General features: G+C 43.1%; 1 protein-coding gene across 2 annotated transcripts in view; it reads left to right on the top strand.

Annotated features, from left to right (window-relative positions):
- The window catches only part of vps41 (VPS41 subunit of HOPS complex), a 241,139-nt gene that overhangs the window by 34,035 nt on the left and 190,311 nt on the right, over positions 1-16,793 (top strand). For both annotated transcript variants that reach the window (XM_072252115.1, XM_072252108.1), the window contains exon 3: positions 13,344-13,451. In XM_072252115.1, the coding sequence (XP_072108216.1) occupies positions 13,344-13,451 (108 nt within the window). The remainder of the gene's footprint in view (positions 1-13,343; positions 13,452-16,793) is intronic.

Below are 16,793 nucleotides of genomic sequence, written 5' to 3'. Positions count from 1 at the left end.
CTCCCGGAGGGAAGAGGGATGAAAAGTGTGTTGGCTGGGTGGGTCGTGTCCTTGATTATCCTGGCAGCACTGCTCCGACAGCGTGCAGTGTAAAGTGAGTCCAAGGGTGGAAGATTGGTTTATGTGATGTGCTGCGCCGTGTTCACGATCTTCTGCAGCTTCTTCCGGTCTTGGACAGGACAACTTCCATACCAGCTTGTGATGCACCCGAGAAGAATGCTTTCTAAGGTGCATCTATAAAAATTAGTGATGGTTTTATTGGACAGGCCAAATTTCTTTAGTTTTCTCAGGAAGTAAAGGCGCTGGTGGGCCTTCTTGGCAGTGGACTCTGCTTGGTTGGACCAAGTCAGGTCATTTGTGATATTGACCCCGAGGAACTTAAAGCTTTTGACCTGTTCCACTTGTGCACCACCAATGTAAATTGGGTTGTGCGGTCCGCTACTCCTTCTGAAGTCAACAACCAATTCCTTCATCTTGCTGATGTTGAGGGATAAGTTATTGTCTTCACACCATGCCACCAGGTTCTTAATTTCCTTTCTGTACTCAAACTCATCATTACCTGAAATACGGCCTACAATTGTTGTGTCATCAGCAAACTTGTATATTGAGTATAATAATAAATAAATAAACAAACAATTAAAACTGAGACCATGAGATGAAGCCTTGAAAGTGAGTCCATAGGTTGTGGGAACATTTGAATGATGGGGCAAGTGAGGTTGAGTGAACCATTGGTTCAAGTGCCTGATGGGTGAGGAGGTAATAACTGTTACTTAACCCTGTGGTGTGAGTCTTGAGGCTCTTGTACTTTCTTCCGGATGGCAGCAGTGAGAAGTGAGCTTGTCCTGGGTGGTGGAATCACTTATTGTGGAGCAGATTCGATGGGCTGAATAGCCTCTTTCTGCTCCTGTCTGTTAAAGGATACGGCCGGCTGTCGTATTCTGTTTATATCCGTCAATTCCTTCTAGAGCTTTGGTAGAGGTGATAACATTTAAATGGTCTGAGTCAGACGTCTGCTCTAAGTAGGGACTAAAACTCCTAATATCAGCCTTATTATTACCTTAGCCAGAGAGAGACAAAAAGTACAACTCTTAACTCACCTATCCTGATTGGGCGTCCGACCTTCATTGGCAGCCCCCACCCCATCACCTCCATGGTTAAATGCTTCCTATTCTTATGTGGCCTCATTTGTCCTTGTGATGGACGTACAAACAAATTGTTTTCTTTTGAAAAGGGAGTGTAGAAGTTCATTTCTTTCCAGCAAACAAAATAATGTTTGCATGGTTCAATTGCTGGCATCTCAAGAATAATGCTGTGGATATTGATCAATGTAATACAAATGTTACAATCAATACCTTAAATAGCCGAATGCGATAAACTGGCGTGTAATGTAAATTATTCCATGTGTACTTTGTGAAAATTTAAGACTGCAAATGGGCAAAGTTGACATTAATTTGTAGGTGATTTGAGAAAAGTATAGGGAGAAATCAGATGTAGGTTTTGTTACACAGACTGCATGCCACCGACCCCAGATTATTAATAAAGGTTGCAACAATTGAAGACCAAGAACAACTTTACTCAGAGGGTGGTGAGAGCATGGAACGAGCTGTCAGTAGAAGCGGTAGATGTGGGTTAGATTGCAACATTTGAGAGAAGTTTCAATAAGGTGGAGGGGTCGGCAACTTTAAATTCCTCTGTGTTGTTATTCCTGGGCCCAGCACGTACAATAAGTACAATTACAAAAAGGCAGCACCTTTACTTCCTTAGAACTTTGTGTTGATCCGGTATGATGTCCAAAGCTTTGACAAAGTTCTGTAGATGTGTAGTGGAGAGTATATTGACTGGCTGCATCACAGCGTGATGTGGAAACACCAATGTCCTTGAATGGAAGATCCTACAAGAAGTAGTAGATACAATCCAGTCCATCTCAGGTAATGCCTTCCCCACCATTGAACACGTCTGCATGGAGCACCACTGCAGGAAACCAGCATCCATTATCTGTGACCCCTCCACCCAGACCGTGCTCTCTTCTCACTGCTGCCATCAGGCAGAAGGTACAGGACCCTCAGGGCTCTCATCAGTCGGTTCAGGAATAGTTATTACCCCTCAAGCAGCAGGCTTTTGAACCAGGGGGGATGACTTCACTTGCCCCATGACTGAAATGTTCCCACTACCGACTGACTTACTTTCAAAGACTCTTCATCTCATTTTCTCAATATTTATTGGTTATTTATTTATTTATTAATATTATTTCTTTCTATATTTACCATATTAACTCTGTTACATCATCAAAGATCTGTGGAAAATTTATCAAGCCTGATTTATCTTTGCTAATATATGTAGCTATGGTGCCCAAGACTTTTGCACAAGACTGAATTTGTCACCGTGGAGTGGAGGGCGAGTATGTCAATCTGGTAGGAGCAAAGGATGTTGGGAAAGGTGAGGGTGTGTGGGACAGGTGGCAGAGAAGGTGTAGCAGGGGTGGGGGGTGGTATGGGTGCAGACACACCCAGCCCTGAGACACCAGGCAAGGTCATTTGATTCCAAACAATTGGTTTATTGTTCATTACAGAATGAAGGAGTTAGATATGGCCCTTGTGGCTAAAGGGATCAGGGGGTATGGAGGGAAGGCTGGTACAGAGTTCTGAGTTGGATGATCAGCCATGATCATACTGAATGGCGGTGCAGGCTCGAAGGGCCGAATGGCCTACTCCTGCACCTATTTTCTGTGTTTCTATGTCTCTCTGGTGCTTCCCACTCGCTCCCCTCTCCCTTCCCCTTTTCCCAACCCTGATCCCCCCTCTCCCTGCCCCCTTTCCACTCTCAGTCCACAATAGAGACCCATATCAGAATCAGGTTTATCATCACTCACATACGTCATGAAATTTTTTTCTTGTGGCAGCAGTACAGTACAATACATAAAATTACTACATTACTGTGCAAATGTCTGAGGCATTCTCGCTATATATGTGCCCAAGACTTTTGCACAGTACTGTATGTTAATTTGCTTTGATTGCATTAAGCTTCTGTAAGTGATTAGCTGTTTCCTTCTCAAGGAACAGCTTGAGAAGGAAAGCATCTTACCATCTGGGTGGCAGGGTGGAGATAGGTCTCTACCAAAGGAGGTGGAAGGTGCTCTTTCCCTCTTCTAGCCTGCAGGTCCCCCTTGGGCAAGGTGTAGCTTCCGCACACCCCTCACCCCAGGGTCACATGAAGCCATGACAGCAGGTGGTGGATGGTCGTATGAGCAGCTGGTGCATATCAGAATCAGAATCAGGTTCATTATCATCGGCATGTGACCTAAAATTTGTTAACTTGGCAGCAGCAGTTCAATGTAATACATAATCCAGCAGAGAGAGAAAAATTAAAAAATAATAAAGAATCAAGTGAATCAATTACATATATTGAATAGATTTTTAAAAATGTGCAAAAACAGAAATACTGTATATTAAAAAAAAGTGAAGTAGTGTCCAAAGCTTCAATGTCCAGTTAGGAATGGGATGGCAGAGGGGAAGAAGCTGTTCCTGAATCGCTGAGTGTGTGCCTTCAGGCTTCTGTACCTCCTACCTGATGGTAACAGTGAGAAAAGGGCATGCCCTGGGTGCTAGAGGTCTTTAATAATGGACGCTGCCTTTCTGAGACACCGCTCCCTAAAGACGTCCTGGGTACTTCGTAGGCTAGTACCCAAGATGGAGCTGACTAGATTTACAACCTTCTGCAGCTTCTTTCGGTCCTGTGCAGTTAGCCCCTCCATACCAGACAGTGATGCAGCCTGTCAGAATGCTCTCCACGGTACAACTATAGAAGTTTTTGAGTGTATTTGTTGACATACAAAATCTTTTCAAACTCCTAATAAAGTATAACTGCTGTCTTGCTACCTTTATGATGACATTGATATGTTGGGACCAGGTTAGCTCCTCAGACACTTGACTATCACAAGTCCTGGTAATGCAACCACTTGCACCAGGCAGACAATCTCCAATGAGTATTGATAATGGTTGAAGTCACCCATCTTGTAAAGACACTGCCCAGAAGAAGGCAATATCAAACCACTTCTGCAGAAAAATTTGCCAAGAACAATCATGGTCATGGAAAGAGCATGATTGCCCATGTCATACGACACAGCACATAACAAACGAATGATCTTGCCAACAACGGTTGGGATAAGTGTGTAATCTTCCAATAGGTAATCAATAGAGTATCACAACGCTGGGGCTACTTCTCTGTATTGATGGTGGATGAATGGGGAGCGTGTACTGTGGGAGGAACATACAAACGGATGTAGTTATGTTGAGCAGTAAAGAAGTTGGCAGATAGAGTCTAATGCAGGAAAATGTAGATTTGAAAACGCAAACACGAGGAGATCTGCAGATGCTGGAACTTCAAGTAACACACATCAAAGTTGCTGGTGAACGCAGCAGGCCAGACAGCATCTCTAGGAAGAGGTACAGTTGATGTTTCTGGCTGAGACCCTTCGTCAGGATTTATCTCGTCTAGAAGTAAGAGAAAAAGTCATCACTGTGTATAAAATGTTAAGAGGATTAGTTCAAATGGATAGCCAGCATCTTTTTCCCTAAGGTGGAAATGGCTAAGACAAGAGGGCTTAATTTTCAGGAGATTGGAGGGAAGTGTCTGAGAAAGTGTCTTTTATTCAGACTGGAGGTGTGTGGAATGCCTTGCTAGGGGTGGTGGTAGAGGCAGATGTATTCGGGACATTTATTAGGCTCCTAGATAGGCTCATGGATGATGGAAAAATAGAGGGCTATGTGGGAAAAGCTGGAATAAGAAGAAATTGTATTATTAATTAGGCAGCCAGAATTTTGGGGGAAAATACTGAGGAAAGGGAAGCTCGAACATCGTGCAGTGATGGGAAGAACTGATGGAAGAAAAAGTTGCAGTCGGCAATGCATGACTTAGCTGAATTACATCGAAAGTTCTGAAGAGTTTATTAGAACTTCTCAGATGATCGCAGGTGGAACACCACGATCGGCCACATCGTATGGCGCGGCATTTGATGATGATATGTGAGGGGGGGGCTAGATTGATCTTGGAGTAGGTTAAAAAGTCAGCACAACATTGTGGGCTGAAGGGTCTGTAATGTGCTGTACTGTTAATTGGAGTGAAACTAATTTGTGGTACAGAGGAATCTGTGGAAATCTGGTACAAGCATGCACAGTCAGCAAGTAATTTGGAAAGCTAATGCATTTTTAGCCTTTAATGCAAAAGAAAGAAAATTTAGATTTAGGGAATACATGATGTGCTGACTTTTTAACCTGCTTGAAGCTCTCAATTTAACCCTTCCCTCTCACATCATCATCATGTGCCACTTAATTACGCCCATATGATCAATTAGCCTGCTAATCTATGCATTTTTGGAATGTGGGGGGGGCCTGTAGCACCCAGAAACCCAAAAAACATAGGAGCAGAATTAGGCCATTCAGCCCATCAAGTCTACTCTCAATCTCATTCTCTTATCTTCTCTCTGTGACCTTTAATGCCCATGCTAATTAAAAACCTATCAACCTCTGCTTTAAATATTCATACAGACTTGGCCTCCACATCCATTTCTGGCAATGAATTTCACAGATGCACCACTCTCTAGCTAAAGAAGTTCCTTCTCACCTCTATTATAAAGGACATCCTTCTATTTTTTGGTTGCCCCCTCTGGTCCTGGAGTCCTCCCACTATAGGAAACATCCTCTCCATGTCCACTCTATCTTTTTTTTACATAGGCATCCGTTAGTCTCATGAGACCATGGATTTGCACCTTGGAAGGTTTCCAGGGCGCAGGCCTGGGCAAGGTTGTATGGAAGACCGGCAGTTGCCCATGCTGCAAGTCTCCCCTCTCCACGACACCGATGCTGTCCAAGGGAAGGGCATTAGGACCCGTACAGCTTGGCACCGGTGTCGTCGCAGAGCAATGTGTGGTTAAGTGCCTTGCTCAAGGACACAACACGCTGCCTCAGCCAAGGCTCGAACTAGCGACCTTCAGATCACTAGACGAATGCCCTAACCACTTGGCCTTGAGGCAACTCTAAGCCTTTGAATATATCATAGGTTTCAATGAGATTCCCTCTCATTCTTCAAAACTGCAATGAGTACAAACACAGAGCCATCAAACACTGCTCACACATAATCATTTCCCATAATCGTTCTTGTGAACCTCCTCTGGACCCTCTCCAATGCCACCACATCCTTTCTTGGATAAGAGGCTCAAAACTGCTCACAATACTCCAAGTGCAGTCTGACCAATGCCTTATAAAATCTCAACATTACATACTTGCTTTTATATTCTAGTCCTCTTGAAATGAATACTAACATTCCATTTGCCTTCCTCACCACAGACTCAACTTGCAAATTATACTTTAGGGAACTCTGCAAGGACAAAGTCTCAGTTTTTTTTTGTTTTTTTTTCTCTCCATTGAGAAAATAGAGAATCTTTCCATTTCTTCTACCAAAATGCATGACCATACACTTCCCAACACTGTATTCTGTTGTCTGCCATTTCTTTGCCCTTATTCCTAATTTGTGTGAGTCCTTCTGCAGACTCTCTACTTTCTCAAAACTACCTGCCCCTCTACCTATCGTATTATCTGTAAACCTGGGCACAAAGCTATCAAATTTGGCATTGAAATCATTGACTTATAATGTGAAAAGGAACAGTTCCAACACTGACCACTGTAAACATCACTCGTCGCTGGCCACCAACCAGAAAAGGCTCCTCTTATTCCCACTCTTTGCTTTCTGCCAGTTAGCCAATATTCTACCCATGCTGGCATCTTTCCTGTAAAAAATAAAGGCTCTTATCTTGTTTGTAGCTTTGTGTGGCGCTTCTTCAAAAGCCGCCTGAAAATCCAGGTATTGCGGCGGCTCGCCCACGCAGCAAGCGAACCAGCTCCAGTAGTCGCCGGCGAGCCCGCAGCCAGTGGCAACCGAGAGGGCTCTGAGTGCGGGGCAGACCTCCTCCCGGAAGCCGATGTCTCTTTCGCCCTGCAAAGAGCGGGGGTTGCCGGGAGCGGGTACTTAAGCGCGCGCCGATTCAAACAGTAAACGGTTCAACCCGACCCTGCTCGAGTCAGTGTGTTGTTTTTACTCGTAGTGTATCAGCGTGACTACAGTATACAACATCTACTGACTCCTTTGTCTATCCTGCCTGCTCATTTCTCAAAGAATTCCATCAGACTTGTCAGGCAAGTTTTCCCCTTAAGGAAACCATGCTGACTTTGGTCTGTTTTATCAATGACCTCCAACCTCCCTGAAACTTCATCTTTACTAATGGACTCCAACACAAGGAAACTCAAGGTGATTGGGAGAATGTGTGAACTCATAGTGATAGGAATGGAACCCAGGTCACTGGCATAGTAATAGTGTTACACTACCTACTTTGCTACCATACCATCCTAAAGTTCTGACAACAATACAGGACATTGATGAAGCTAAACCAGCACTAAATAGTTTTGTGCCCATAACTTAAAGAAGATTAGACCATAAGACAAAGGAGCAGAAGTTGGCCATTTGGCCCATCGAGTCTGCTCTGCCATTTTATCATGAGCTGATCCATTCTCGTATTTAATCCCACTCCCCTGCCTTCTCACCATAACCTTTGATGCCCTGGCTACTCAGATACCTATCAATCTCTGCCTTAAATACACCCAATGATTTGGCCTCCACTGCTGCCCGTGGCAACGAATTCCATAGATTCACCACCCTCTGACTAAAAAAATTTCTTGGCATTTCTGTTCTGAAAGGGCGCCCTTCAATCCTTAAGTCATGCCCTCTCGTACTAGACTCCCCCATCATGGGAAACATGAGGTTGGGCTTGTATTGGAGACAGTTTAGAGAAAGTTCACGATATCTATTTCTCTATTGAAAGAAATTATGAGAAGTTTATAACTGTGTTCTTTGGAGTTTAGAAAAAAGGGAGGCATTTCTATCGAAACCTACCAGATCAGAAGTGGGGTGTTGTGTGAGGTTGGGTGCTGAAAACATGTCTTCCCTTGAAGTATTTAGAATTAAGGGCATAAATTCAGAATAAGGGATTGCCCACTTTAGACAGAGGTAAGGAGAAATTCATTTCACAGGGTTGTTATTCTAGAATTCTGTAACTCGCAGCTCTGTGGAAGTGCAATCACTGAATATTGATAGACTTTTTAATATAAAGACCATAAAGCATAGGAGGAGAATTTGGCCATTCAGCCCATGGAGTCTGCTCCACCATTTCATCATGCCTGATTTATTATCCCTCTTAACACTGTTCCTCTGCCTTGTCTCCATAACCTTTGATGCCCTGACTAATCAATGACCCCTATTGACATCATTGCATCTGGGGTTGAGAGGGTGAACAGCTTTAAGTTCCTTGGCATAAGCATCACTGAGGATCTCACGTGGTCTGTACACACCAGCTGTGTGGTGAAAAAGGCACAACAGCATCTCTTTCACATCAGATGGCTGAGGAAATTTGGTATGGGCCCCCAAATCCTAAGAACTTTCAACGGGGCACAATTGAGAGCATCCTGACTGGCTGCATCACTGCCTGGTATGGGAACCGTACCTCCCTTAATCGCAGGACTCTGCAGAGAGTGGTGTGGACAGCCCAGCACATCTGTAGTTGTGAACTTCCCATGATTCAGGACATTTACAAAGACAGGTGTGTAAAAAGGGCTCAAAGGATCATTGGGGACCTGAGTTACCCCAACCACAATCTGTTCCAGCTGCTACCACCCTGGAAACAGTACCGCAGCATAAAAGCCAGGACCAACAGGCTCCAGGACAGCTTCTTCCGCCAGGCCATCAGACTGATTAATTCACGCTGATGCTACTGTATTTCTGTGTTATATTGACTGTCCTGTTTTTCGGCGGGAGGAGAAGATGGTAGCGCACCGCGCGTGCGCAGCTCTCCGGTGAAAAATGATGTCGTATCTGTTAAATAGGGGCCGTGGACAATGCTGATTTGATGGAGAATTTACGTGAAAGCACAGAGAAACATCTAGAGAAATTTCTGAAACGCCCGTCCGCTGCTGTCGTTACTGTGTCGTCGGGAATCTTTTGAAGGGTAGCCCTCAAAATCCCCGGCCTTGCCTGCTTTTGGCGACCGAGAAGGAGGGCGAATCGTTCGACAGAGATGGCGCTCAGTACTCGGTGTGGGACAGCTGATCAGAGCTCAAAGTTTTCGGATGACTCAGAGTCGGATTGTGGTCGGCATGGCAGGGAGAGTTTTTCTTCCTTCTCCCGTCTGCGTAAGATGTAGGACATTTGAGAAACTTTGAACTTTACTGTGCTCATGGATTTTCTTCATCAAGTTATGGTATTGTTACACTGTTTGTAACTATATGTTATAATTATGTAGTTTTGTCAGTTTTTTCAGTCTTGGTTTGTCCTGTGTTTTGTGATATCACACCGGAGGAAATATTGTATCATTTCTTAATGCATAATCTAATATTCTTCATAATCTAATATTTATTATAAATTACTATAAATTGTACATTGCAGAGTTAGACAGCAACGTAACGTAAAGATTCCTCATGTATGAAGGACGTAAGTAATAAAGTCAATTCAATTCAAAAACCTATCAAACACTACTTTAAATGTACCCACTGACTTGGCCTCCCTAGCTGTCTGTGGCAATGAATTCCACAGATTTACTATGCTTGGTCTTACAAGGGTTGGAGGCTGGATATGATATCAATCACGTGATGTAAAGGAAATGTGATCAGAGACCCAATGGCTGAGAGTGCAGCCCAGGGACTGGGGGTTAGAGGCCGGATATCTGAGAGTCTGGGGCCAATTTCTGGAAGCCAGGAGACTTCTTTTCTCGGGATAGAGACCTGTGTGTGTGGGAGGGGGAGGTGGGCAAAGGGGCTTGTTTTTGCTGTTGCTTGTGTTGTTCTGCTGAACGTGATGGGCACGCAATGTTGCCACTGGAAATCGTGATGACACTTGCAGTTTGCATCCCTGAATTGTGTTGGTTGTTAATGCAAACGACGCGTTGCACCGTATGTTTCAATATACCTGTGATAAGTAAAGCAGAGTCTGAAGTACCTGAAGCACTCTGTGCCCATGATGGTTGTCCAGGTGCACACTCGAAGATAACATCCAGGCCCTTGTTGGCTCATTCAATGAGGCATCTGGGGGTGGGGGAGCAGTCTGTACAATAAACAGCCAGACAACAAAGATCCTCCACCTAACCTGATCCGGCTACTCAGTGGTGTTCCTGACAGTGACGGCCCACAGCAAGAGCCTGGAATTTATGGATCACGTTCCATGTGTGGGAGACGCCTCTTAGCGAAGATGATGTTTTAGATTTACAGTGGCCTCCCATGCACCGTTGCAGCCTTTGGCCATCTGGGCTAGAATGGCAAAGTCATGACTTCACAGGACCAGCGTTAATCATTGCCCTCCTGTAAGGTTTGGACCTTGTTTTTATTTATTTTAATTTTTATTGAGATACAGTGTGGAACGGCCTTATCAACCCCATGAGTCGTGTCACCTAGCAACCCCCGATTTAACCCTTGCCTAATCACGGGACAATTTTCAATGGCCAATTAACCCACCAACAGGCACTTCTTTGGACTGTGGGAGGAAACTGGAGCACCCGGAGGAAACCCATGCATCCCACGGGGAGCACATTACAGGAACATAAGAGATATGTTGGAAGGTGCCCTGAGTTTTAATAGTGTCGCTTTAACCTCTTTGCCAGGGGTCCCCAACCTTTTTTGCACCGCGGACCGGTTTAATATTGACAATATTCTTGTGGACCGGTCAACCCAGTTGGGGGGGGGAGGGGGGGAGTGTGGTTTGGTGTTCAAATAGGGGTTAAACTCACCTCAACATGTCTTTTACAGTTAGGGTTGCCAACTTTCTCACTCCCAAATAAGGGACAAAAGTAGCAGTCAAATACGGGACACTTGCATTTACCCCGAGAAAGACTACCATGACCATGAAGCCTTGCGCGGGCTCCTGTGTGCGCATGCGCGTACGTGTCAATTTTTTTCCACAAATTGGTTTCAGCTTAATCTTCCCAACTGTACTATACATACATTATTTCTACTTTATATAGGCTGCGTATTTATCATATCATTCCTGCTTTTACTATATGTTAGTGTTATTTTAGGTTTTATGTGTTATTTGGTATGATTTGTTAGGTTATTTTTTGGGTCTGGGGACGCTCAAAAATGTTTCCCATATAAATTAATGGTAATTGCTTCTTCGCTTTACGCCATTTTGGCATGAAAGGTTTCATAGGAACGCTCTACCTTAGCAAGGGGAAATACGGGACAAGGGCGGTCCCGTATGGGACAAACCAATTTAGCCCAATATACGGGATGTCCCTGCAAATACGGGACAGTTGGCAACCCTATGTTCAAGTTCAACAGGAATGAGGAAAGGTGCAGCTGGCTCATATCATTTCCTCGCGGCCCAGTAGCACATGCTTTGCGGCCTGATACCGGTCCGCGGCCCGGTGGTTGGAGACCACTGCTCTATGCTACTGTGTAGCTGAGTTAGTGCTTGTGGGTTTATGGTCCATTCAGAAATCTGATAGCGCAGGGGAAGATGAGTGTGCGTCTTCAGTCTCCTGTACCATCTCCTCGATAGCAGTAATGAGAAGCAGACATATCCTGGGTGGTGGGGGTCCTTAATGATGGATGCTGTGTTTTTGAGGCATCGCCTTTTGAAGACATCCTCAGTGGAGAGGTTTATTCGCATGATGGAGTTGGCTAAGTTTACAAACCTCTACGGATCTTTCAGATCCTGTGTAGTGTGTGTTTTTCTTATATTCTTGTGACGTAGCAAGCACAATAGGGAAATATACTTCAGGCAAAGCTTGGACAAGTTGTTCTAGCATGAAATGTTTTAGACCAGAAAGGTATTAGACTGTGGGGTGATGTGAAACAAGGACAATTTTCACATCATTCTATAGCCTCAGTCCTGATGAAGGTCTTGGCCTGAAACAGCATCCTGAAGAAGGGTTAATTAATTTCCCTTTAATAAATAATTAATAATTATAAATTGAATAATTATTGAATCTGCTCCACCACAATTTCAGGGTATGTATTGTGAATCGTAAGTTGTTGGGTCAAAACAAAGTAAAGGTGGTCCTCACTGTTTCACTGGCTCTGCTGTCCATTAGTTCAAATCTCTGTCGACCAGTTATTGATTTGCTTTTTAAATGGAAAATATTTTGCTATCTTAAATTCAAAACTTGATAATCCTGAGCAATTAGCAATAAGACAATTCAGAACTGTTTTGCTCACTGTGGTTTCAAGCATTCGGGCTGTAGCTGCAAAAACGGCTGTTAGACATTTCAGAGGGAGCCGTTTTTAAATAGCACCATTTATGCGCTCGTGTTGTGTTATCCATTTAGGCGTACTGGCGCTGATTATTTCAACTTCATGCAGGAAGGCAAAGGAGGCAGCCCATTATCTGCACTAGGTGGCTGCGCTGATTGTGTTTCTTTACGGTCAATCATGGCGGCCATTACAGTTAGAACATGGCAGCCATGAATTCTTCCATCTATAACTCTTAGGAACTAATACACTGTTTTATAGCACTGTAGTAGCATTGTAGTGTTTTAACTTGTTCTGTATTTCATTTAAGTATGTAATTTGTTAGTCGGTTAAACGGTAGTTTGTCTTTTTATGCCTTTTCACTATAGGCATTTCCATGAAACTTTGGCTAATTGGGGGGGGGGGAATGCTTAATTAGGCCAAAATCTACTGGTCTGCATTAACCGGAATCCTTTGTATTTTTCCTTTGGCATTGTTTTGGCAATTGAATGCCTTAGCAATAGTGTTTATTGGGGTAGTGGTTCAGTCTTCAAGCCAACCCCATAGATGATGACCTGAGGGGGTGGTGGGAATAGACAGCTCCCTTGGCCTTTGTTGTTTCTAATCTTAGAGCTTGGCATTGTCACTTGTTTGAAAAATAGAATATTCTCCTCCCTAGCACACTCATCCATCACTCCGATCCAGAAAAATATTATACAAAGGAGAAATGTCACAACGTGATTAGTTGTTTTTGGTGAGTAATTTTTTTTGGGGTCTAGCTGATTTTCCTAAGACTTTGCAAGTAGCATTAATCACTTTTTGTGGCCATGTGAATAAAATATCTCTGCATGTAACCTAACAGGGTGTATAAGTTTATTTGGTGACTGAAGAAATTGGAAGTAGTTGACCTGCCACTTTAATTTCCCGTAGGTAGAATCTTGACAGCCAATCAATAATTCATGGTTGTCCTGGGATAACAGGAGTTCTAAAGTAATTGTCTTTGAGGTTTTAATAGAGTAAACCCTGAGAAATTATCAGCTCATTTAGTTGTTGATTTTTAAAAAATTTTTTATTTAAACACAGGAAGAAGAAAGTGAAGAAGAACCCAAGCTGAAGTATGAAAGATTGGGTAACGGAGTGACAGAAATCCTGCAGAAAGACGTAGCCAGTTGTATGCTCGTTCATGATAAGGTAGTCTCTTTGTTTCGCTTTTACACGAAAAATCCCTAATCTCAAAAAAAAACTATAATTTCTCTAACAAAGTCTTTGAGGTTCTGCCGATTACAGTGCTGTTACTGTTTCTAACGGTGAATAATTTAAAATCATACAGAGAGCTGCTCCATCTCGTGAAGCTATGGTGATTATGCATTCATAATGCATCTCGGTTTTATTTTTTTCAAATTCAGTGTTCGGTATCTATTCGGATTTTGCTCCCCTTTTCCAAGCGGCCACTTTCCTTTCTAAAGCATCATATTTCCACAAGCATCAGTCTGTGCTTGATGACTAATCGTCATGGCACCTGGAGCAGTCAAGCGGGCTTGTGAGCTGGAATAGTCATACCTAGTTATGTCTGCACACCTGATGTTTTATTAACCAGTATTGATTTTCTTTACTCGGGGGACTTTCTCCTTCCTGAAAAAAATAGCAACCTTGCAGGGGCGAAAGACATTGCTGGGCTGAATTTGCAATGCCCCTCGTTCTCCTTCCTTCCTCTTTAATGCAGGTTCATGTTATAAGTGCCTGAATTTAATTTTCAGTTTAGCAATTCCATCTTGATAAATCCTTTTTAAACCTCAAGTTAATGGAAGGTTATTTTTCCGATGGTGCTGGTTGACTGACATGCTTGGTAGTGCCTGTAAATATGAGCATTTCATTAGATCCTCCAATCAAGCATGCTTGGATGCTCAGAATGACTTGCCCCAGAATTTGGTTAATGCATTGAACTCTTATTTATTGATTTCCTGTTTACTCCTCCATTTTTTTAAACTCAATGTTTAAAATTTTATTTTATACGCTTGTTAAAATTATGTTTTTTTTTCTCCCTTTCTTTCTCTTAACACATTGCCTGAACTGGGCATTTTCAGCCATTTCAGGCCATTATATTTCACACAGCTGTAACTCTGCTAAATAAAGCTTCAGACATTCTCACATCCTCGCTGTGCGTCTGTAGCTTCCTCCTGTTTTTAATGCTACACTTTTAATTTGCTGCCACAGTTCATCAGCGAGTGTGCACAAGCTGCAAAGAAACAATTTGTTGTCAGCAGATGAGGCTTCCCTGTGACTCATTCTGACAGGTAGCCAGTGCGTGCACCATCATGCTGGCCCATAGCCTCACTCTCAGCAACATTGACACTGAATCCTGGAGAAATTGTTCCCCTTTCTTATGAGGAAAAAGTCGCGATGACTGGAAATTAGGAAACAAACTGCTAATTATGATAAAGCAAAACATACATGGATAAACAGTTTACATGCTGAGGAGTGGCAAGGCTGCTAAAATGGGAGTAACACGGACAAAATGCTGGGGGAACTCAGCAGGTCAGGCAACGTCTATGGAAATGAGGAGGCATCGACGTTTCGGGCTGAGGCCCTTCTTCACGACTGGAAGAAGGGTCTCGGCCGGAAACATGGACTGGTTTTATTCATTTCCATAGACGCTGCCTGACCTGCTGAGTTCCTCTTGACTCTGTTACTTTTGGATTTCCAGCATCTGCAGAATCTCGTGTGTTTATAATATGGGAGGAGTATGAGATTTAAAAAATTGCAGTTAAGTTTATTGCTATTGAGGTGTTCCTTTAGTTCTGAAGGGTTGTACAATGATATGATTTAAAGACATTAAAAAATTTGCAATTATTTTAGAATATAATTTTCTGTGAAATTATATTATTGTATTATAAGAGTCATAGAAAAGTGCAGCACGGAAACAGGCCGTTCGGCCCATCTCGTCCATTCTGAAACCATTTAAACTGGCGACTCCCATCAACCTGCACAGGAACCATAGCCGTCTATACCCCTGTCATCCATGTACCTAAACAAGCTTAGCTTAAAAGTTGAGCTCGCATCCAGTACTACTTGTTCTGACAGCTCAGTCCACACTCTCACAACCCTCTGCGTGAAGGAGTTTCTCCTCATGTTCCCCCTATGCTTTTCACCTTTCATTCTCTATCTTTCATCCTCTAGGTGTAGACCAAACAGATAGATAGATATATATATTTTTTTTTCTGTGAAATTAGATATGTAATGTTCTTCCATTTCATGCTTCTGAGCTTGTGAAATAGGGTGGAGATTGTGACAGAAATACAAAATCAAAATTAGATTGAGATAAGTTAAGTGCTTATTCTGGAATCTCTCCTGCAGCTCATCAGCAGAAATAGCTGACGATTAGGAACATTGATATCAGAACGTAGAGTAGGGTACAGTACAGGTTTTTTGGCCTACATAGCTTTGTCATCCACTATGTTATATTGACCTTTTAAACTATCTTTAATATTGATATAACCGTTGTCCCAAGTGCATCTTCCCCTACTACCACAGCTGGCAGTGTGCTCCAACAACCATCTACCTTCTGTGTAAAAACTGTTTGCGTTGAGGTAGTCATAGAATACTACAGCCTAGAAACAGGCCCTTCAGCCCTTTCTGAAATATTAATCTGCCTCATCCCATTGGCCTGCACCTGGACCACAGCCCTCCAATTAAATGTTGAAGTCAAACATCTCATTTCTCACCTTTCATCCTCAAGCCATGACCTCTAGTTCTAGTCTCACCCATCCTCAGTGGAAAACGCCTGCTTGCATTTACCCTGACTACAGCCGTCATAATTTTGTATGCCTCTATCAAACCTTTCAGTGTAAAGAATTCTACAGAATGAAGTCCTACCCTATTCAACCTTCCAGTATAACTCAGGTCTTTAGTCCCGGCAACATCCTTGTAAATTTTCTCTACAGTCTTTCAATCTGATATCTGTTCTGTAGGTAGGTGACCAAACCTGCACACAATATTCCAGATTAGGCCTCACCAATGTCCTATACAACTGCAACATAACATCCCAACCCCTGTGCTCAATACGCTGATCTATGAAGACTAATGCGCCAAAAGCTCTCTTTACAGTCCTCCCCCTTCCTTTCGTCCCGAAGAAGGGGCTCAGCCCGAAATGTTGACTGTTTATTCATTTCATTGTTCATTTTGTGTTGTGGCTTTACAACTCTTGTGTGGTGCCCAACCTCCATGAAATGAAAGGCTTATATCAAGGTGTCTCATCATGTCTCTATTTCTGCTGATGAAGTTCAGAAGGGGTACATCTAAAAAAAAAATTAACTCAATCCAAACAAAGGTAGTATTTGAACTTAAATTGTATTGAGTATTATGTGTCTCACAGTGGCTTTTTCCATTGAGGTTGGGTGAGCCTAGAGCTAGAGGTTATAAGTTAAAGGTGAAAGGTGAATTGCTTGAGGGGAACATGATAGGGTACCTCTTCACTCAGAGGGTGGTGAGAGTGAGGAACATGACGCAGAAGTGGTGGATGTGGGTTCGATTTCA

This window comes from Mobula birostris, chromosome 1 (assembly GCF_030028105.1).
Source record: "Mobula birostris isolate sMobBir1 chromosome 1, sMobBir1.hap1, whole genome shotgun sequence".
Classification (NCBI taxonomy): domain Eukaryota; kingdom Metazoa; phylum Chordata; class Chondrichthyes; order Myliobatiformes; family Myliobatidae; genus Mobula; species Mobula birostris.
This window is presented reverse-complemented; position numbering and strand designations above follow the sequence as displayed.